This window comes from Gopherus flavomarginatus, chromosome 15 (genome assembly GCF_025201925.1).
Source record: "Gopherus flavomarginatus isolate rGopFla2 chromosome 15, rGopFla2.mat.asm, whole genome shotgun sequence".
Lineage (NCBI taxonomy): Eukaryota > Metazoa > Chordata > Testudines > Testudinidae > Gopherus > Gopherus flavomarginatus.
The window spans coordinates 10,256,499-10,278,068 of record NC_066631.1 but is presented as its reverse complement, the minus strand read 5'-3'; the positions used below and the strand labels follow the sequence as shown (position 1 = coordinate 10,278,068).

Below are 21,570 nucleotides of genomic sequence, written 5' to 3'. Positions count from 1 at the left end.
TTTGTGTTACCCCATCCCTTTCGCCCTTCCACCCCGCCCCACCATGCCAGCCTGCTTGTTTGGCTCATCCACCTGTTATGTCTTAGACTGCAAGATCCTTGGGGCAGAGACTGTCATTTCCTGTACGATGGTACAGCACCTAGCACACTGGAACCCTGATCCGATTAGCCACTAGTGGCTAAGTAGCAGCAGCAGGGAGCATGGTAGGCACCTGCCCAGTCAGTACAGAAGACAGGCTTTCTTCTTTCATTAACCATGGAGCTGGTCTCTGCTGCTGGGGGCTTCCCCTCCTTTCTGCTGATAAATAAAAAGTCTTGCTAGTTGAGGCTTCTGCACTTTGAGCAGCTCTGGGCCAGGCATTGTATTACATGGGAACTGATCTTTGGGGGAGCAGGGAAGGCTGGAGGGGTCGAGGTCACAAACTTCAAGCTCTTTCGGACAGGGACCTTCCTCCTGTGTTTGTACAGCGCCTGGCGCAATGGGGCCCATGACTGGCGCTCCTGGGGGCTACATACTAATATGTTTCATTGGAGTTCCCCATGCCCCGGTACCCAAAAGGACCTGGAACTTACACTCCCACGTGCCCCGCACAAAGCTCCTGTGACAAAACCAGCCACCAGCAGCAGCCCCGGAGAGCTCTGGTGCTGAGGGATCACAGGAGCCACAGTGACAGGACTTTGCTCCCTTGCATTTCCTGATTGTTGTCCTGGGCTCTCAGCTCCCAACCCTCGCTTGTTTCCACTGCCGCTTATTGTCTCACCAGCGGGTCATATTGCTGGGGTGAAGGGAAGCAAACTCTGGCTGATCCCTGGGGACTGAATATTCTTCCCCGGGGGAGGGGCACAGTGGGAAAGCCACCTCCAAGGAAGGTGAAGTGATCCTGCAGAAGCCTCTGGTTTTTCCCTTCGGAGGGGAGAGGCCACACTGCAGCACTTGGGGGGCTCCACCCTGGAGTTAAGGGAAGCTTTGCCATTGACCTCAATAGAAGCAGGGCCAGACTTCCTGCCTGGCCCAAAAGCCTTGAAGAGAGTTTCCTTTACATTATTTCCCTCTCCCCCAACCAAACAATCGGTGCTTGCTGCCTGCTGGCCAGGGAAAAGCAAGGAACTAAACTCACTCCCTGGATTAGCCCCTAGGAAATGCTTCCCTGGAGATAGGCAAGGAATGGGTGGGGGAGGCTGGTTTATAATCAACACAGCCGCTGCAATGCACGGACCCTCCCTCTCTGCCCACGTGTTCTCTGGGGCTGCCTCTATGTGTGCAGTGCCCAGCACAACAGGGCGCTGGTGGATGCCACAACAGAAACATGAACGAATAAGCTCTCCCCGGGGAGGCTGGAGGAGAGAGGAATTGAAAGAGACAACCCCCATGCAGGTGGCAGGGAGGGGGACGCCCTAGCGTCGCAGGCTGTCATAGCTGTCCGCAGAGTCGTAACTCCTGCTCCTGCTGTGGCTGCTCCTTGGGCCCGAACTCCGGCTCCGGCTTCGGCCGCTGTCACTGCTGCTGCTCCAGCTTCTGCTCCGGCTGCTCCTGTCGCTGGAGTAGCTGCGGCTGCGGCCAGGAGAGCGGCTGATGCTACTGTACCAGGAGGAACAGCTGCTGACGCTGCTGGAGGAGGAAGGACTGGGCCTGTAGTATGGGATGGGGCGTTTCCGGGCACTGTGGGAACAAAGGGGGAAGAGTGGTTACTGGTGACACAATGGGACCTCAGGGGTGGTGGTGGTGTCGGGGGGAGCTCCTGGCCCTGGGGCTCAGTGGGAGGCAGGGAGGGAAGCTTCAGGGCAATGCTTCCCCTCCTCGAGTGCTTGGAGGGCAAAGTCTCTGGGTGTGAAAGACTCAAAGCAGGTCCCTACTAAAGCTATCCACAGATCTTGGCCAGCATGTCACAACCGAGCCTGTGGCTCCCCAGTGGGTCTCCTGGAGGGATGGGGAGTGTCTGTCCCTTACCTCGTGATGCGGCGAGCTTCCAGGTGGCTGGGAGAATCTCTCCTGCGTTTCCTCATGGGCGAGTAGGACCTCCGCCGCCGCCTGTTCCGCTCCCTCTGGGACTCCTTCTCGCTGGAGCCATATGTGTGCTCTCTCGCGCGGTCCCTGAGGAATGGCCAGTTTGGGAAAGATTACTGCCAAGACCCCTGTGCTGATGAAACAACTCATTGCGGGAGGTAGGCAGGGGCTCAGCAGTCGGGCCAGAACCTGGAAACTTCAGCACTAAAGCACAGGCCTTGATCCTTTGAGCTAAAAACTAACCCTGCCAGCATCCTCCAAATGGCTTGACTGATAGATGGAGGCACAAGTCATTTAGCCTGTATGTTATGCAGACACTCGCTAAGCACGGGCTGGGGAGTGCTTTCTAACGGCATGCACAGTTGGCTAGATGTGCACACAGTTCCCAGATTTAGCCAGTCTGGATGCAGCAATGTGAGACTTGCTGTTGGCAGCAGACGTGCTATTTCTGTGGGGCACATCTGTTCCACAGAGCCTCAGCCGTCCAAAATGAATGCAGCAGCTCTCACCCTGGGGCTGCTACAAGGTTTTGGAAGTCTCTTGACACAGTCTGAAGTCCCACCTGCTGCGCTGGAAGCAGCGGTGAGGAATGGAGTTGAGCTGGTTTCACATATTGCTTTCCAAGCACTTTGCAAAGTGATGAGTTAAATATTGAGGCCCTGATTCTCATTTATATTTGGGCCCCTTTGTTCTGCACTGCACTGCTCAATTGGGCCTTTTCTTGCTACAAAACACAGGTCACTCTGCCTGACAGGGATTGGTGACTGTATGGATGGAGGGAGAGAACACATCCCCCCCAGAAGCACAAAATAAAGCTTGGGGTATGAACCCCCATACAGTGAAGTTGAGGAAATTGTTCCCATAATACCCTGAAGCCCTGAAAAAACAACCCCGAGTTTCATCCAGCTTGGATTCCATGTCGTTTGTGGCATGACCTTGAGAGCTGAGTTACTGTCTGCTGTGCCTGGCAGGTAGAGATTGTATGGCACTCATTGTGAGAGCAGGGGTTTGTCCCAGTGCCCTTACCCTAAATTTCCACTACTCTCATTGCAGTGCTTTAGCTGCCACTTTCCACCCCAGAGCTGGCTGCATTTCAGTGGAACAATTTACATCTATATAAATAGCAAGACACCTTGAGACCCTAGGGGATGAAAAACACTAGTAAACATTTTAAGTACTGGATCAGCACTGCCCTGTGGTAACTGCACTGACCCCCGGGGCTGAATCTGGATGATCGCCTTTCTTACCCTTGGACAATCCTGCTTCTGTATTCCTGGCGTGGGTCAGGAATGAGCCCTTTAGACCAATGGCAAGCTGCTGCTGTGGCTCTCTGCTAGGTTACTTTGGCCAGGAAGGCCCATGGCTAAGCGCACCTTTAGTCACTGAAGCAATGTGCAACCTTTCACGTGATCAGGGAGAGCTCGTTTGAAGCCAGTCTAACCTTACACTGCCTGAGATGCGGGAACACAGAGTAGAAGTGAGCAACAGGCTTAAATGGCAACAGGTCTTTTTGTAAGAAAGCCCCTGCTGATTCCTACAGTATATTGCCCAGGAGAACACACATGACGCACTGGGTCAAAGAGAACTACAGTGGGGCTGCACAGGCAGCTCTTGGGGTGGCTGTTGGTGCTGCTGCTGGCTTGTTCTCTAAATTGGGCACTTTACCAAGTCAGACAATGTGTGCGCCCCACACTGAGGGGCATGTCAATGAGCCCCAGTGTTCCCTTCAAAATCCCAGCTGCTAAATGCTGCAAATTGGAGACTTTGCGTTTTCCTGCTTCAGGAAAAATCCTTCTCTGACAATGGCTCAAGCCCTCCATGAGTAGAGTGCCCGGCCCTTTGTGTCTGGGCTGAGCCACAGCACGGGCCCAGTTAGCATTCTGCTTCTGAAAGGGTTCAGCGTGAAGACAGCACGTCCCACCAGGCCTTACCCATCCAATTCCACATACATTTCACAAGGGGTTAGTCCCTTAAAGCCCTGAATAAGTAGCCTCTCTCGCCCTATCACCCCCTACAACAGCTGCTGAATGAGGACCTTTCCGCTGTCTGTTCCCAGGGTGAACCAAGGAATGGAGCGCAGTCTAGGAGGGAAGGCCTTGGTTGCAGAAATCCACATCGGGATGAGTCTTATCTTGCCACCTGCAGCACATCTCTGGCCTCTTCTCTCAAGAATCAACGTCAGCAAAAGCAGCTGGCAACGCGTATGGAGATATGCCATAAACAACAAGAGCTGGAGCATGCAGACCCAAACATGCCTCGTTCCATGTTTGCATTCAGGGGCTGGTAAATATGTGAGACAGCCAGATCCCCAGTGTCTTGGGTGCTTTCATATGTTTGCATTCAGGGGCTGGTAAATACGTGAGACAGCCAGATCTGCAGTGTCTCCGGTGCTCTCATACACAACATCATGTAAAGATTGGGCCAGTGCCACAGAAGTGCAGCAGAGAAGTTTGTGGAGGGGAGTCACACATGCACCCTAGTCACAAACCCGAACTGAGGTGCTACAAAAGCGGGCAATGCCGTGCAATGGCACCATGACATACCTGCTGGGGCTGTAGCGGGAATAACTGGGGCTACGACGTGATCTTGAGTTCCTGCTTCCAGGGCTTCTTTTACAGGACTTGGATGAGTAGCTGGGGGAAAATGAATAGGACCTGGGAATAGACAAGAACCATCCAAAGGTGAATCAAAGCAGAGCTAAAGTGAGAAGATTTAAGGCGCATAAGGCTCCTTTTCCACATCTGGATTCAAGTGGCAACAAGGTCCCAAGTTTAATGATGTCAGCCCAGCCACTGATAAATGTTCATTCATCCTGTAAGGGAACGAGCCCTGTAGATTGCCTTGCGCCAACAGGAATTAAACTGCCCTTCAGCGGCAATATCGTCAGTACTGCTAGTACCCTTAGTCATTTCAGCATAATCCAAACTGTAATTTCAAGGCTCTTTGGCCTGTTCCTGGGACTATCAAGCACTGCCACAAACGGACCGGCCAGCAATAACACAGACAACCACTCGACTTGGCCTCACCTTTTCCCTGAGGAGTAGGATCTGCTTCGGGAGTACCTGGGCGTGGCCTGATGATGCAATGAGCGGGAGTGGGCGGAGCGACTGGAGCCACGGGAGGACTGCCCTGTGCTGGTGTACGACTCTCTGCGGGAGCATGGTCTCAGTGGGGAGCTGCGGTCTGGGGAATGTAGGTGGGTCTGCTTCTTCATCTCCGAGCACGTGAGACACGGGGGCAGGAAACTTCTGCAAATGGACATTTCCCCACCCGGTGAAGTTGTTGTAAAGCAGAGAGCCCTGCCTCAGAGTGTACTACCAACTTCTGCTTACAGGATCCAAATCAATGCAGGTTCCACCCTCCTATTAAATCCACTGGGTTCAACAGTGACTGCTGTATGAAACCGGAGTGGGCACAACAGTGAATCAGGCTCTCCCAGAAGATGAGATTTCAGTGCCAGGTTATACCTGGGTAAATCTGGAGGGACATCCCTGACTCCAGCCTTACACTGATGGGAGAGCAGGATTCAATCCTAAGTGCCAAATTCTGCTTTCAGCTAAATGGATGCAAGACCCACCCATGTCAATGGGAGCTGCACCCATGGGACTGGGAGCAGGATAGTGTCTTTAGGGTAAAACATTGATGCCTGACCCTCCTATTTTCAATGTTACTGGTTTTATGCTGCTGTAACTCCACTGGAGCTAGCCCCGATTTGCCCAGATCAGAGCACAAAGTCGAGCTCTCTTCATTGGGCCTTCAGCATTTGTTCACAAACAGAGAATTGCACGTGAAATGGATGCACAGGTGGCCAAACCCTCATGGCAGTTGCCTGCAAAGCTCCATGACCCATTTGCTGCACCCCTCACGGCAGTCAGTCAGGCTGGAGAAGAGAAGTAGGAAATGTGTGTGGAAGGGGAGCTGGGATGCAGTCTCCTTCATCGGCACTGGCCCTCCTTCCCAGCTCCAGCCAGGGCAGCTGCCAGGCGCTGATTGTCACACTAACCCTCATCACTAGGGGGCAAAGTCCGGACATCAGAGAACATGCTCATGTGCACGTGAGGGACCCAAGGGCAAGACTTTTCTGTCCCAAGGTGCCTGCTGGACAATGGCAGCTACTGCAGGGAATGGGAGAGCTACTGATGTTGCCACCCACCTCTCCATGGGCCTCGTGCTACTGTGGTGAGCACAGCCTCACTTGCCATTGTCCCAGTGCTCCCATCTGTGGCCCCGTGCAGCGAGTCACTGTTGCTCTGCTGCATGCAGGTGATGCACAGGGCTCGTCCTTCATGGATTGGTCACTGCTTAGCACTACCCACATGGAGGAAACACAGTCTTAGGCCTGAGGTAGCTATGCAGGCATTTGGCCGAGTGAACCAGGCCAGAGGAACAAGTTGATTGGAAAGCCTAAATTTCAATGCATATAGCTCTGCTTACCAAACATGAACAGCTACAGACGAGACAGGACAGTTTGTAACCATTCCATCCAGCGTTTAGAAGTTTGCCTGAATGTGCTAGTGACCTTTCCTGCTCTTTTGCTACAAGGTCACAACAAGTCAATGAGATATGAGCTCAAGCCACATCTAGATGCAGATTGTGAATGCCCCAGTGTTTGGATCTAGGTCTTTGATTCATGTCTGTATCTGGATCCAAGCGGAACCTCTTCTGAATGCCTGGGGGGGGGGGCCGGGGGCTGGTGCACACGGAGGCTAAGGGATGAGGAGAAGATTTAATGGATTAAAGTTAGCATCCTTCACGGCATAAACTAAGTGCCACAGGGGTCAGGAAGGAATTCCACACACCTGACACCATTGCCCAGGTGCATTATGGGTTGTTTTTCACTTTGCTTTGAAGCCACTATTGGAGTCGGGATGACAGACTTGCTGGATCTGAATTATGGCTAGCCACATAAAGAACAGAAATACATTCCTATTGGCTCACCACCTGCGACAGTCAAGCGAGCAGAAGACATGGAGTCATTCCTGGAATAGACATAGCAAACTGACTATTGGCAATCACTGACCTTTGGTCCTGTCCCTGGGCATCTGGAGAGAGATTTTCCAAAGTTGTTCCCTTGCTCTGGGAAAAGCAACTGGTGAAGGAATTTCCCGAATCAGAGCTGTTATCACTGTTGGTCATTTTGGGCTTCCCAGGTGAGAAGGCATGGCCAAAGCCATTGTGGGCTAGGCTTCTTTGCTCCTGGCTGTCCTTTGGCCTGGCTGAGCTTGTCTGAGTGGAGGGAGGGGAGGAAGTATCGTTTCCTGAGTCAGATTCATGAGCCCCTCCATTCCGACTGGCTAGGTTGCCAAGCGGGCTGTCTGTTTTGGTAAAGAGGTCAGCAGATGACCCTGACTTTGAGATCTGAAAGCAAAAAAGCCATTTGACAGTGTTTGAACTTTTTGTTTTGTTTTGTTTTATATTGTCTGACTTTTTTTTTAAATAAACCAAGAAATTTTACCATCATGATGCACTGTAACAAAAGGAAAGAAAGAAACAAAGAAAGAAAGAAACAAAGAAGAGAAGCCAAAAAACAAAAGTACATATCCCTGAAAAAAACCACAGAAAGAAGAAACTTCTTTTCCCCCTGACATGATAACTGGAAGATTTAGACATCATGCAAAGAGTATTAGCATGCGATCCATGTTGAACAAAAGATTTTTTTTTAAAAAAAGGGAAACAAAAGAATAAATATGTAAATAAAAATCAGAAAAAAATATTAAAAAACTAACAACCCTTATTTAACCTAAAAGGTGGGGCAGGGGAAAGAAATAGGAATATACATACAAAAAACTACATACTCATCGGAAATAAAACAAAAATGGAACAAAATTCTAAATGATTGACTTTTTGTTTTAGTTTCCTTAATAAGGAGACTCAAATGTCACAAAAAAGGTCTTTATGTACAAAGAAAAATTGGCAAACAAACAAGTTAGCGCTTTGAAACTCAAAAAAGAAAAAAAGGGGTGTGTGGAGTGGGAATAAAAAGAATACAAAAACCCAGAAAAATTAAAATCCCTCTGGAAATAAAAGGAATACAGATATTTCTTTGTGTGCTTTTTTTCCCCCTGTAGAAGGTATAGCTAATGCTCTTGAGTGACCTCTAATAAAGTCCCTAGCGTCTGGCGGATAGCATCCACTTACCAATCAAGAATTCCTCCTTTAGTAGGTACGGTGTAAGAAAAAGGGAAGAGCGGGCAACATAAGTCCATCATTAGAGTCTCAAATTACAAGAAAAAACATAAACCCTCTCTTCAAATCCTCACCGTCAATTGTTTGATTCTTTGCTATTTAAATTTCAAGACGTTTTTGTTTTGTTTTTAATCATCTTGTTTAGTAAATTCCTCTAGGTTGATTATTCGGGATGAAAAGCCACTGATTTAAATAAATCCCCATTGATTTCATGCTGGCCCACAGATACACTGAAGTTCAAAAAACAAAATAATATTGAGAAAAATAAAAAAAAAATAAGGAAGGAAAAATATTTTCCCTGCGGTGTGTTAGAGAAAGGTTTGGGGGGGGGGGGGGCAAACAAAGACTTTGATCCTGCAATCTGATCTGTATGGCTAAAACCCTAACGCCACAGGAAGCCCTGCTGATTTCAATGGGTCTGCATGCCGGCAGACCTCCGCACCTGTGCAGGGTCCCAATGACATCAGCGGAGTCTTTGCGGGGCCCAGAGTCCACATGCATTAGTCTGATTGTAGCGTCAGGGCCAAAATTCAATGGCTGTCAGATGGAACCCTGAAAATCTCTATAAGGACTTGATCCAAGTCCCACTGAATTCTAGGGTTGACCAACCCTCCAGGATTGACCTGCAGTCTCCAGGAAATACAGATTAATCTTTAATTAAAGATTATGTCAAGTGATGAGACCTCCAGGGATACACCCAAACAAAACTAACAACCCTACTGAATTCAGTGGAAGTCTTGCCACTGGCATCAGTGGGAGCTGGGCCGTGTTCCCAATCAGCAGTCAGATTGGTGGTGGGTGTGGTTCAAGGACAGTGTAATAAATGTGCTGTTGCTTATAAGAGGATCTTAGAGGGTCTTTGGTGGGATCTAATTTAATAAATAACCTGGGGCCTTGTCCTGCAATGCAGACACAGATAAGTAGCCCTGACTCATGGCAGTAACTGACCGAATGCAATTGGGTTGCATGATCAGGGCCCTTGGTGTGTTTAGACTAAACATCTTCAATATATATTGATTTATTATAAATGATGCTGGGAACTACAGCTCCAGGGCCAAATCCTCAACTGGTATCAATCAGTGTTGCTCTAGAGCTGGGCTGATTCACACCTCCTCCACCCAAGGATTTGGCCCTCAGTTTTTACAACATGCACCTCTATTTGGCTGATACATAAAATATCGTCCCTCGTTGCTTTGTGCAGAGGGGAGCAATGCAAGCTTAATGCTGAAGAACGCTAATGCGACCAGGGCAGGAAATGCTCCTGTGCAAGGTGGCTTTCAAAGACCCGGGTGTCATTCATGACTCCTGACTATTCCCCTCACAAAGGCACATCACAATGCTCTGGGGCAATGTGCTTTGAACCTGGGCTGCAGGTACGGTGCAGCAGAGGCATTGGGGTCAGAACAAACACGGATCCGCCAGAGGTCACAGTTCATATTGAGTGCCCCATAACACTTTTTGCAGCCAGTTGGACGGGGCCTTCTCAGAAGGCTTACTTGCACGCATCATCTAGCTCCCGTCACAGTGGGTTGTTCTCTTAGTCTAATCCAAGGGTTGCTCAATAGGATGGTAGGAGCTGATTCGGCGGCAGGGGCAAATTGGCACTGCAACAATAGTAGGCGAAAATCACCGACCACTAAAGCAAAAGTGGAGTTACTGCAAAGGAAAAGCTGTCGAAACATGGCACAGGCTGATGATCCAAGCCTTGCCATGACCACTTTGCTCTCTGATAGTGCCTTGAAGTGGAGGATCTCCAAGCAGGTTACAAATATTACGGAACGAAAGCTCCCATCACACATGTAAGGGAGGTACCACCAACCCCATTGAACAGGATGGGATATTGAGATACAGAGGGGGGAAATGACTGGCACAAGATTAGTGGCTGAGTTGGGGACAGAAGCCAAATCTCTCAAGTCACTGTCCAATGCTTTAACTACTGCACCACACTTCCCATACTTGGGGTTCCGTGCTTTGGGGCAATGGTGGTCCAAAAAAAGGGGAATCAATGCGATGCCTTTTCTCAGACCTGCACATACCTTTTGAGCAGGGCTGGTTGGAACACAGAAAACATTTTGCACGGAATAGAAATTTCCCAGCAAAGAAATGCTCCCATCTTCCATCAGAGGATTTGTCCAGAATTAGTGATGAACCCAGAGACTTCTCCACTGACTCCAGTGGGAGCAGTCAGGCCCAGAATACACAAGCAATTCATGGGTTGGAAAAGGAACCTATTGGCCCCCAAATATTGTGTGTGAAAACAACGTATCTGTTGGTCCCCAAACTACATCACATGATCATTATTTACTGTTCATATTAACACAGGTTAGGATTTTCAGTGGAGTCGTGTCCAGTTCCCACTGAATTGGCATCAACCCTTAGGGTCATTGGAAAGCACAGACATAGGGCCTGAAAACCTGGTGAGAACTGAGGCTCCACTATGTTAGTTGCTGGCAAAAAACACAATGGTTTTCCTTCTTGCCCATTTCCTACCTCAAGACATGGGGAAGCTAGTTGAGATCATTCATTATAGGGATCTGGAATATAGACTGGAATATGCTGCCAGATTTGTTTTAAGAATGGATCTGAACCTAGGTTTAGATTTGTCTGGCTTTTGACACCCCAGCTCCTATATTTATTTTTAATTTAAAGCAAAGGTTCATGAAAATAAAATTCAAGCTATTCTATGATTACACGGGTAAGGAATCTTTGGATAAATTGTGAAGTATCAGAATATCTTGGGTTTGGACTCTTCCAGCATCCATGCTGAAGGATGCTGGCCGATTCTGCTCGTAAAATGTCTGTCCTTCCCCTCACCTCATCAATGTCCTAAAAATTAAAGATCCTTCTTCTCTCTGCCCGGAAACACATTAAATGTTTCTTTGTTTGCTCCCAGCATTTCCAAAGTAGCCCCCTTAGGGTGTCTGTAAGGACTGGGATACTTGCTTTTGTTTCAGCTTTGCTGAAGTCTGGCTCGGAAGTGGTCATTGTTCTCAGTATACTGCAAGGTCATTTAATAATTTGAGAGTCAATACATTCCTTCCTTCGGCCCCAGTTCAGCACAGCACTTAAGAAGGTAATCAAGCCCCACTGAAGTCAACTGGACTTAAACATATGCTTAACTTTAAGTGCTAAAACGTTTTGCTAAATCTTCTCTTCCCCTTGCAAATTTCATTCCTTGTGTCAACATTTTAAAAATTAAGTTAACTCTTGAAACTTTATGTCCACACTGAGAAGAGATATGGGATCCAGATTCTCTCCCCTTTGACCTTTCCTTTCTCCCTGCCCAATTCCTCCTCCTTGCCCTATTCAAATTGCCAATAACATTTCCAGAGGTGATGACACAATCATTGCCTCCCTGACACCCAGCCTTCAGTGAGCCATATCCCATGGTCCTTGCTCAGTTTTGACTCCATGGGAAGTTTTGCCTGAGTAAAGACGTCAGGATTTGGCCATATGATCTCTTGCGCTAGAGACGCTGTTGACACTTCATAAGTGCCTGGGACTTGCATGCTATACCCAGCTCAGCCATCCGCTGAGTTACCTAGTACCTGTACCAGCAATATGGAGGTAAGAGGAAACACCAGGAAACCTTGCCCAGTGCTGCATATTTCACATCTGAAGGCCAGAGGGCCTGACCTAGTATAATAGCAGGTTGTCAGGGAGAGGAGAATAGCTGACTATTCCCCTCTCCCACAACATTAGTGACAACCAGGATGCAACTAATTGGAAAGATTTCCACTATTTCTTAGACACCTGGCATAAAATTCAACCATGCGCCAAAGGACCAGCATCTGCATCACTTTAGCCCTCAAAATTGGACTTACTAGGGATGATACGTGGTGAACAGTTCTTTTGCTGCCCTCTGTTCTGTGGTGAAATTCACCACTGATCACCCCTACTCTCCTTCCTTCTGTTGCGTATTAGGAAGCATCAGCCATACGAACTATACACCAAACACCATGTATGAAACACTGTACAGAGTTCAAGTGAAGTCTAATGATCTTTTATTGGGGGCGTGGGAGGGAAGGCATGTTTTAAAGTGCCTAGTCTTTTATGGCCTAATTTGCTCTGTGTGAACATTAGGATTCCCCTCCTCAAACCTCCCCAACTTCTAAGAAGTAATTAAATAACCTCAGGAGACGTCGCTTCCTTTAGCTTTTGCTGGGGGATCTATAGCTGCCCTTGAGGGAGCCCGCTTACTTATTTATTGTTTTTCTGTTTCAAATCATTATTTAATCAAAATGAAGGAGGGGGGGAGGGAATAAAAAGGCCCTCACTTACACTTCAGAATTTAATTTCTACTAAAATCCTAGATCAAGAGGCCACACAGCCCAACAGATTACAAAAATACAATCACTAAGAGTATTCCAATTAAACTGAACAAGTCCATTTACTGTGCTTTAAATAGCCCCGTGGAGAGATACGGCTATACATTTTCTCAGCCATATGGGGAATGAGATCTTGCCATGAGTAGCTCTGCACGGCACGGTTTATAATTGCAAGATTTCTTTCCTGGGTCTATGTCTTTTGTAAAACTCATTTCAAAGTAGCGTTAATTTCTTTTTTTAGGAAGTGCCTAATCTTCTTCTTCTTGGCATGCTAATAATGAAAGGAATAAAGCATGTGTGTCAATGACCCCATCGAGTCTTGCTATTCATTATGGCAGCAGGTTATACAGGCAGCACAGATTGCTGATGAGCTTCTGGAATTGGAACTGCCACCTGCTGACAGGCCTCACTTGAGAGAAAGGGGCCATGTGCTCAGCAAGCTTTTAGGGAGATACCGTGTTACTGATTTCTGGGCCAGACCCTTAGCTGGGGTAAACTGGCATGAGTCCCTTGGCTTTAATGGAGTGCTGCTGATTTATCCCAACTGTGGATCTGTGTTTAAGTCCCGTTAAAGCGAATGGCTCTGTATAAAGATATCGGTGCATGGAAATAAGATACACGCACAAAGGGCCCAACCCTCTATTCCTGACTGTAGCAAAACTCAGTGAAAGGATCTGCCGTGATTTTGAGAAGAGCTTTGCCTGCACAGAGAGCATAGGATTGGGTCCTTGGCACAATAAAGGTTAGGCTGAGTCTATTCAAATAATGCCAGACACCTATCATATGCAAGAACAGAGGAATATCACAGTGAGGCGTGTTTATCACTGCACTTGCTGTTTGCTGCTGGATGTCTGTCTACACGCCCATATGGCCTACATCAGACAGCTACTGGAGTGGGAGTTTCCAGCCTAGCCCAAAGTGAAAGTTTGTTGGCCTTGCGAAATCTCACCAGCCTACATGGTTGGAAACAAATGCTCTGGGGAGGCTCTGAATGGGAACAGCTGGGGGTGTTGCAGACCAGGTGTGAGGTGCACTGGCAGAGCTGTACCCATCCCACCCGCTACTGGACTCCAGCCAGTGCTCTCTGCTCAGGCTCAAATATACCCATACTCCTCCAGCCCAGGACAGTCAGACTGTTCCACCCTGACTTCAACCCCAAACAGTGCAGGGATTTTGGCACAATGCAAGTCTCAGACTGGGATTAAAAAATAGAAACCCGAATTTGCATATTTAGATATGCAAATAACCCACATTTTTTTTTAAACTTCTTTTACCCTTGAACTTTAAGGAGACTGTTTGTTGCTTTACATGCCGCTGGGGTGTTAAAAGAAACTCCTTCCCTATTTAAAACCAAAATGGCTGGAAAACATGGAACAACATGTAGTCAAAACCAGGCTTCTTGCAAGGCTTCTGAAACCTTCCCAGCTCATGCTGAGACACCCTTTGCCTTGGCTGGCATTTCCCCTCCTCCATCTTAATGTTAGCACAGAAATAATTAGCTCTGCTTGAAATAACTGTACCCCAAACCGGCCTATGGGCTTGCTAAAAATTTGGCTCAAGACTATGTTTGTTTTAGCTGCTGATAAAAGGAGTGTCAGTGGAAGTCAGGGCGCTGGAGAGAGGTATCAGTGTACAGTCTGCAGTCATCATCATCAAATACAACCAGGGCCGGCGCTTCCATTAGGCGACCCTAGTCGGTCGCCTAGGGCGCCAGGATTCGGGGGGGGGAGGCGGCATTTTGTGTGCTCCCCACGGGGTGCATGGGAGCTTCTGGTTCCACTCCCGTCGCGCCGCTGAAGAAGGACCTTCTGCTGACGTGCCGCAGAAAACAGCGGCAGGCAATTGAGCAACTCAATGACTGCTGCTGTCGCCTGCGGCATTTCGGCTGAGGGTCCTTCTTCGGCGGTGTGATGGGAGTGGAACCAGAAGCTCTTGCGTGCCCCGTGGGGAGCGCACAAAATGCCACCCCCGAATTCTGCCTAGGGCACCAGAAACCCTGGCACTGCTCCTGGATACAACAAAAGCAACTAGATGCATATCCTAGAGGTATTTATATTGTTCATTTCACCTAAGACTTCCTAAAAGCAAAGCAGCATGAAATATATCTGTATCAGTGTGTAGTAAAACAGCTACAGCAGGTTAAGGGGCTTGTTATTCCTCTGTTTAAAAATAGATACTGCATATTACCCTCAGTTTCTCAGTGCACCGAGGGATAGCCATGTAATCCTGTTCTGAGTAGGTTTCCATTGTGGCTGCTTGTTATTAATTGTTCAGCAGAGAGAAAATAGAGGATGAGGCTAGGAAATTTATTACAGAAAAGCAAAGAAGCATGAAATTATTGGTTGTCTCCTCTGTGTTTGTGTGCACCCACGTGTATATAAGTAAGAGAGAGAGAGATGCAATGGATAGCACAATGTGTTTTTTCTAATGATTTACAGATAGAGCTGGTTAGAAAATGGTTTTATTCTTTATGGAAAATACCAATTAAAATGAAAAAGATAATTCATGTCACTCCCTCCCCTCCCCCAAAGAAAGTTTCAACTTTTTTTGGGGGGTGGGGTGGGGTGGGGGTTGACAGAAAATGAAGGGAGGAACCTCAAAAAACTTTTGGCCAAAACCAAAATCCTTAGATTCAGGAATGCAGCCGCAGTGGTTCATGGGAGTTGCCGTTTGAGCTTTCACACTTGCAATCTCAATTATGGGCCCAGCTTCCTAGTCAGACTACATCTCCCATCATGCATCATAATCTCCCCTCTGACTGAGCTGCCATGGTGCATCATGGGAGATATAGTCTGAGGGAATCCAGCCCACAGAGGACAATGGGTGGTATGAATCAATGGAACTACAACCCCCATGCAGGACCACGGCAGCGTTGCTGTATCAAAATGTTTTTTGTTTTTTTCAGCTTACGTCTTCAGATGTCCAGTTTTTCAACAAATAGTCAAAATTTTCTGCAGAAAGCAGATATATGTTATGCAAATTTTAATTTAGTTAAAAACCCAAATTTCCATCAAAAAGAGTTTTGATGGAAAAATATTCATCCTGCCCTAGTCAAAGACCTGACCACTTAATCTACAAAAGGCAGAGTGAAACCACAAAATAGGTCATTCCTAAAGCACAAGATTAATGTTTATTCATCATCTTTCCATCGTCAGTTATTCTTTACATGATATTTAAGGCCCTTATTCATGAAAAGTGTCCTTGTTCTGGACAATACTGAAGCATGTACTTAACTTTAAGCAGGTGCTTTAAGTGCTTTCCTGAATCATGGCCTGAGTGTGTGTATTTTAGTTTGGGACAAAGGGGAACACTGACAGATGGCATAGTAAATATACAGATAGATTTTTGTTATTAGAATATTTGCTCATGTTAGTAGGCTAAAGTAGAAAGAATATAGCTGTCCCAATGACTTATATTTCTTACCCATAACCTGCAGCTATATCTATAAACATGCTGAGGCTGATTTTTATCTGCCTTGTGTGGTCATTTACACCTATGCAAAAGGAGTGCAGAGTGCATGTACCATGCTCGATCTTAGATAGTCTTTAGAGGTTTCTAAAACGTTGTAGTTATTATCTTTTGTAGCAGTTGGTCTCATGAGAAAGCCTGGCTTCGGAGACAGAGGACTAGAAAAAATAGTCCCAATTAAAGGGATTTTTAAACTCTCTAAAAGATTTCTTAAAGAGTTTGTCTGTAAAGTAAGTGGCTTATACAGAAAACATGATGGTGTGATGCAATGTAACCGTTTGACTGGCCATCCTTTGGGATGAGCTATTAACTCTGTCAGTTTCACCCGTCACCAGTAATGCAGCAACTGAAATTTCATGCCAATAAAAACTTCACAGCTCACCATTCTGTGACATATTTCTCTCTTGGTGTGTGCACGTGTGTATCACACACACACACAGGTGTGTGCATGTGTGTCTCTCTCTCTCTCTAAACACACACACACAGATTCTCCTCTCACTGATGTTGGCTTTACATCGGTGTAGCTACTGAGTCCAGTCACATTATTCCTGATTTACATCTGCTGTATAAGTGAGAGAATTAGGCTTACAATATTTACAAGTATGGTGGATTGGAGGGCTTAGTGCTGTGTTTCAGACTCATCTCTAATATTGTACACACGCAGGCCAGATTCTTCCCTGGGTTGCACCTTGTGTAGTGGGTTATCTCTGTGTGAAGAGAGTTCATCCCGACCTGACAGCTCTTTACACCTGTTTTGCACAGTGCTGTATAAGGTGCAGTGTGGTGGAGAATCAGGTCCTTATGTAGTTCTCTCTTTCTCTCTCTCGCAAGATGAGGACAGGTTCTAGGACATGGATTAGATTCTCTCTCTCTATGTAAATGAAAAGATACCTCAAGACACTGGGTCTGAGTCTACCCTCGGCTGCACACACAGCCCCCGTTCTATCAAGAGGAGCTGCCTACAAGCTCAGAATTTGGCCCTTCGGTTGGTCAGCAAAGAGGAGCGATGATCTTAAAAGAATTCCGAAGGTCAACAAACATCCCCCGCCAAAAACCCCCAATTCATTCAATGTAAATGTTTCTTTCATATATGTTTGATTCTCTTGATCCCCTCCCCAAGGACTAAACCATTGGGCACAAAGACCAGCAAATTTAAGTTCACATCCAGCTGAGCAATGACTGCATAACAAACACGTCTCTGTAAAATACCATCGCTGGAGGCTGTTTTTTCGTTAAATGTCCCCTATTCATTATTCATAGACTAAAGGCTTATCCTACCCCACCCCCAGTGTGTAAGTGCTGAGGAAAAGGAATGACTTCTAATACGTCGGAGAACAGCACCATCAATAAATAATACAGTTTTAAACCAACTTTGTCTAACGTAACTGTAATTGAGTTATAAAAATTTCATACTGGATTTTCCCCCCAAGTTTCGGTGGCTAGTTTGCACAAGGAAGCAGAATGCAGAATACTTACTACTTCCTTAGCTGAGAGGAAGCTGTAGCTCTGAAGGGTTTGGCGGGGGGAATGGCTGGCCTGACCCTCTGCAGAGATGCTTCGCTTCTCAGTGCTCTTTGAACAGTGCTGGGAGCATCTTCGTCTTGCTTTGTGGCCTTCCTCCCGAGACCTGGCTCTGTGCCTGAAGGAAGAGAAACGTCAAATCAAACCATGATGAATTATTAGTAGTATTAGTGATTTGTATTGCAGCAGTGCCAATAATGTCCCATCTTCCGCGTAATGAAGCCATTTGTCTGGCTATAAACCGGACAGTCCTCTTGTAGTGCACTTTAGTGCTCTGTCTGATACTGGGACAAACCCGGACATGGTTTTGTCTGGTATTGGACAGAGCATGCCTCTTTAAGAGTGCACCACTCTGTGCCCACTGGCATGACCTCGAACACATCATGCATGCAAGGTCAAGGCAGGGGAGCAGGGTTGTGTGCACTACAAGATGGCACTCACCCGCCTGTGTGGCATGACTTTGAATGCATCGTGTGTGCAAGATGATGCCGGTGGGGGTGAAGGTAGGGCAGCATGCTCTTAAAAAGGTTTCTCCCACCATTTCTAGAAGCACTGGGATGCCCAGTATTCCGGGAACGTGTGAGTGGCCACCCTATCTGTTGGCGCCGCATGTTGGGGGAAAGTAACTCCTGTGCAGAGAGCCAGCACCAGGCTTACAGGAGGCTGTGTGGCCTAGTGGATACAGCACAGGAGCAGGACTCAGGAGACAAGGATTCCATTTCTGGCTCAGCTGCTGGCCTATTGGGTGACCTTGGGCCTCTTCTCTGCCCTCAGTTTCCCAATCTGTAAAATGAGGATAATGATGCTTCCTTCATGAAGTGCTTTGAGATCTCCTGGCTGAGGTGCTGTGTAAGAGCTAGGGGTCATTATGGGTCCACTACACATAGGTGAATTTCACCTCTTTGATAGCTACCTTGAGGCAGGCGAGGTTGTGGCTGGCTGCCGGAATTTGAGAGAAAAGGTGGATACTGACTCCTCTTCCTATTCGAGTTTTCTTAATGTTTTGAAACTGGGCAACTTGTGATAAGTTTGGACCCTGATCCAAAGCCTCTGAACTTTGGAAGGGTTCAGAATCCAAACCTGGACTCAGATCCAAGTTTTACTTGGTAACAACCTGGACACAAACTCTGTTTCCACACCTCCCTGTGCTTTAGTGTGCGAGATGAAACCTGGATCTGACTTTTGTGGCTTGTCTCCATCTCTATTTGGAGGGGTCTTAAAACCCTGGAGATGATATGCCTCTGAGAGAATGCAGTCCTATCCACTTGCTCTAATGTGTTCCATGATTGTCTTGTCCTCACACTGCATTCCCTCCTCCAGCGATCAACAACTCTTCACCACTGCCACCAAATTCCTTAAAGTATCTTCTTTGTTTTTAAAGTTGAGTATTTGTGTAAATGGCAGAGTGACCTGGGCCAGGTCTAGCACAATCCTTTCACACAGCTCTTCCATTGCCCAGCAACTTTGACATATACCACCACCCTCTCTGCCATGCCCAAAACAAAGATGGCTACTCGTGTCAAAGTGGGCAGCTGTTTAGTGACAATGGCAAACAGATCCATTGGGTATGAGAGCCCCCCAGGTACCAAGACCTATTTTAAGGGCTTAAAAGTGAGAGTTCAGTGGTGCATAGGCCTTGGGCTGGTCATGTGCCTTCAGGTCACTGTCACCCTGGGAAACTAGGATGATGTTAACCTGCGTCCCTGGCAGGATCATCGGCAGCAGGGATTGAACCTGGCACCTCTAGATCTAAAAGCATGAGCCTCTAACTGCTTGAGCTAAAAATACTGCTCCCAATCCAACCCAAGATAGTAGCAGGCTCAACCACCTCTGTGTGTGTCCCAGCCACTACTAGAGGGAGACAGAGCATCTCAGTGCGTGGCGGTGGTTTAGACTGAGCCCTGAGCTAGCTCTGATGCTAGGCAAAAGGAAAATCAATTCCGCAAATGGCACCATTACCTGCTTTGGCAGCTAGAGGAGAGGGAATCGGAGCTCTCCGAGCGAGAGTGGTAGCGGCGGTGGCGGTGGGATTTTCGTGGCCGGCTACGAGATCTTTTCAGAGTGGAAAGAAAACGGTTCATTAATCTAGCAGACAAAGGCAGCCCGAGATCAAGTGGATGGAAGCTGAAGCTGGCAACAGACAAAATGGAAATAAGGTGTACATTTTTCTAAACAGTGAAGATTATTAGCCATTGCTTGGAGTTTACAGATCAACACCTCATGCCTTTCCAAGAGATAGGCCGTACCTCAACCACAAGTCACCGAGCTCGAAGCAGGAGTCATAGGGTGGAGTTCTACAGCCTGTGCTATGCAGGAGGTCAGACTAGATGACAGTAATGATCCCTTCTCGCCTTAACCTCTATGAATCCGTGCATCTGCCAGGCTGGAAGAGCACGACTGATCAGCCAACATCCTTTGGGCAACTGTAACACAAACTACTCTGCAGGCTGGGATCTCCTTACTTCTGGGCCTCTCTGTCAGCTAGTGGGAAGTCCCATCAGCCAGGTCACTCCAAACGAAACTCTCAAGGTTAGGCCCATATCCCTTTCCACAGGATGGGTTTATTAATAAGCAGCAGATGCAAGAGAGGCTCAAAATAACACAAAATACATGGTGACGGACACCTTCCCTGCTTCCTCCAGCTGGGAAGCGGAGGCACATCTTTCCCTCCAGGGAGCCCTTTCCTGGTTGCTACAGAGACCTCTCACTGTAGGCTTTCCCTGAATCTAACTCAAACTCGTGTGCTGCCCCTGCTTAAGAGGCAGGAAGCTTTAGATCTGTCTTCTCGTAGCTCATGTACTAGCTCCTAGTCACGCGCCCCGTGACCACCCAGTTTTAAAGGGACAGGCGCGCAGGGATGCATGCATGTGCCCCAGCATCCAGAGGCCTGTTCCACTCCCCCTTTGCTCCAATACAGCAGTTACAATTGATTGTAACATTCTTCTTGTCTGCCACTAGGGTTGCACTCTGCAGTGGGCATGACGGGGCTTTTGGTGGCAAGCTATCAGCTTCAGCATTTGTTCCTTTTGGTGGCTGGTCAGAGCCCATATTTGGCAACATTTTAGGTATCTGCGAAGCCTGGATTTTTAGCCAGCAGGGGCCAGCTAATGGAGATAGTGATTTGTTAGCCAGGAGGGGATTGTTAGCATGAGGGCTGGGGCATGATCTAATTTTGTGGCTTTGTTATTTGGCCACGTGCGTTGTTTTATTTAGAAATTCTGGATTTCTTCCCACATGTCACACGATTGGGCTCTGTGACAGACCCAGGCCAGTAGGGTACAGGAGACTGGTAGAGGGCAAATATACTGGTCGCTGGCAGAGTAGTTTTCTGTTCCCTGAGTGACCAGAGCAGGGGCTGCACTAGGGTAATCAAGAACCTGCTAGAACCAATTCAGGCAGGCAAGCTGATTAGAACACCTGCAGCCAATCAAAGCAGGCTAATCAGGGCACCTGGGTTTAAAAAGGAGCTCACTCCAGTCAGGCGGGGGGGAGGGGAGCCAGAGGAGAGGAAGTGCATGTGAGGAGCTGGGAGCAAGAGGTGCAAGGAGCTGAGTGTGACAGGGTGTGCTGCTGGAGGACTAAAGAGTACAAGCGTTATCAGACACCAGGAGGAAGATCCTGTGATGAGGATAAAGAAGGTGCTTGGAGGAGGTCATGGGGAAGTAGCCCAGGGAGTTGTAGCTGTCATGCAGCTGTTACAGGAGGTACTATAGACAGCTGCGATCCACAGGGCCCTGGGCTGGAACCCGGAGTAGAGGGCGGGCCTGGGTTCCCCCCAAACCTCCCAACTCCTGATCAGACACAGGATGAGTTGACCCAGACTGTGGGGAAGATCACTGAGGTGAGCAAACTCTGCCAATAAGCGCAGGACCCACCAAGGTAGAGGAGGAACTTTGTCACAGGTGTAATAAATCAACCTATAATAAAACCAACAGCTCATCTGCTTGAGAACTGCATCTCTCCCAATACAAAAGAATATCCCGCCCAGAGCAGATTGAACATTGCAAAAGCTGTCGGGTCAACATTTACTTAGACTCTCGTTGGCTGTTTGGTTTGACTATTT

At 47.6% G+C, this 21,570-nt stretch overlaps 1 protein-coding gene across 2 annotated transcripts in view; it reads right to left on the bottom strand.

Moving 5' to 3' along the window:
* Window positions 1-804: 804 nt before the first annotated feature.
* The window catches only part of SRRM4 (serine/arginine repetitive matrix 4), a 148,338-nt gene continuing 127,572 nt past the window's right edge, over window positions 805-21,570 (bottom strand). For both annotated transcript variants that reach the window (XM_050924139.1, XM_050924140.1), the window contains exons 7-13: window positions 19,467-19,559; window positions 17,463-17,625; window positions 7,025-7,362; window positions 5,031-5,252; window positions 4,548-4,658; window positions 1,948-2,091; window positions 805-1,659 (exon numbers count right to left, since the gene is read on the bottom strand). In XM_050924139.1, the coding sequence (XP_050780096.1) occupies window positions 1,395-1,659; window positions 1,948-2,091; window positions 4,548-4,658; window positions 5,031-5,252; window positions 7,025-7,362; window positions 17,463-17,625; window positions 19,467-19,559 (1,336 nt within the window). In that variant the 3' untranslated portion in view covers window positions 805-1,394. The remainder of the gene's footprint in view (window positions 1,660-1,947; window positions 2,092-4,547; window positions 4,659-5,030; window positions 5,253-7,024; window positions 7,363-17,462; window positions 17,626-19,466; window positions 19,560-21,570) is intronic.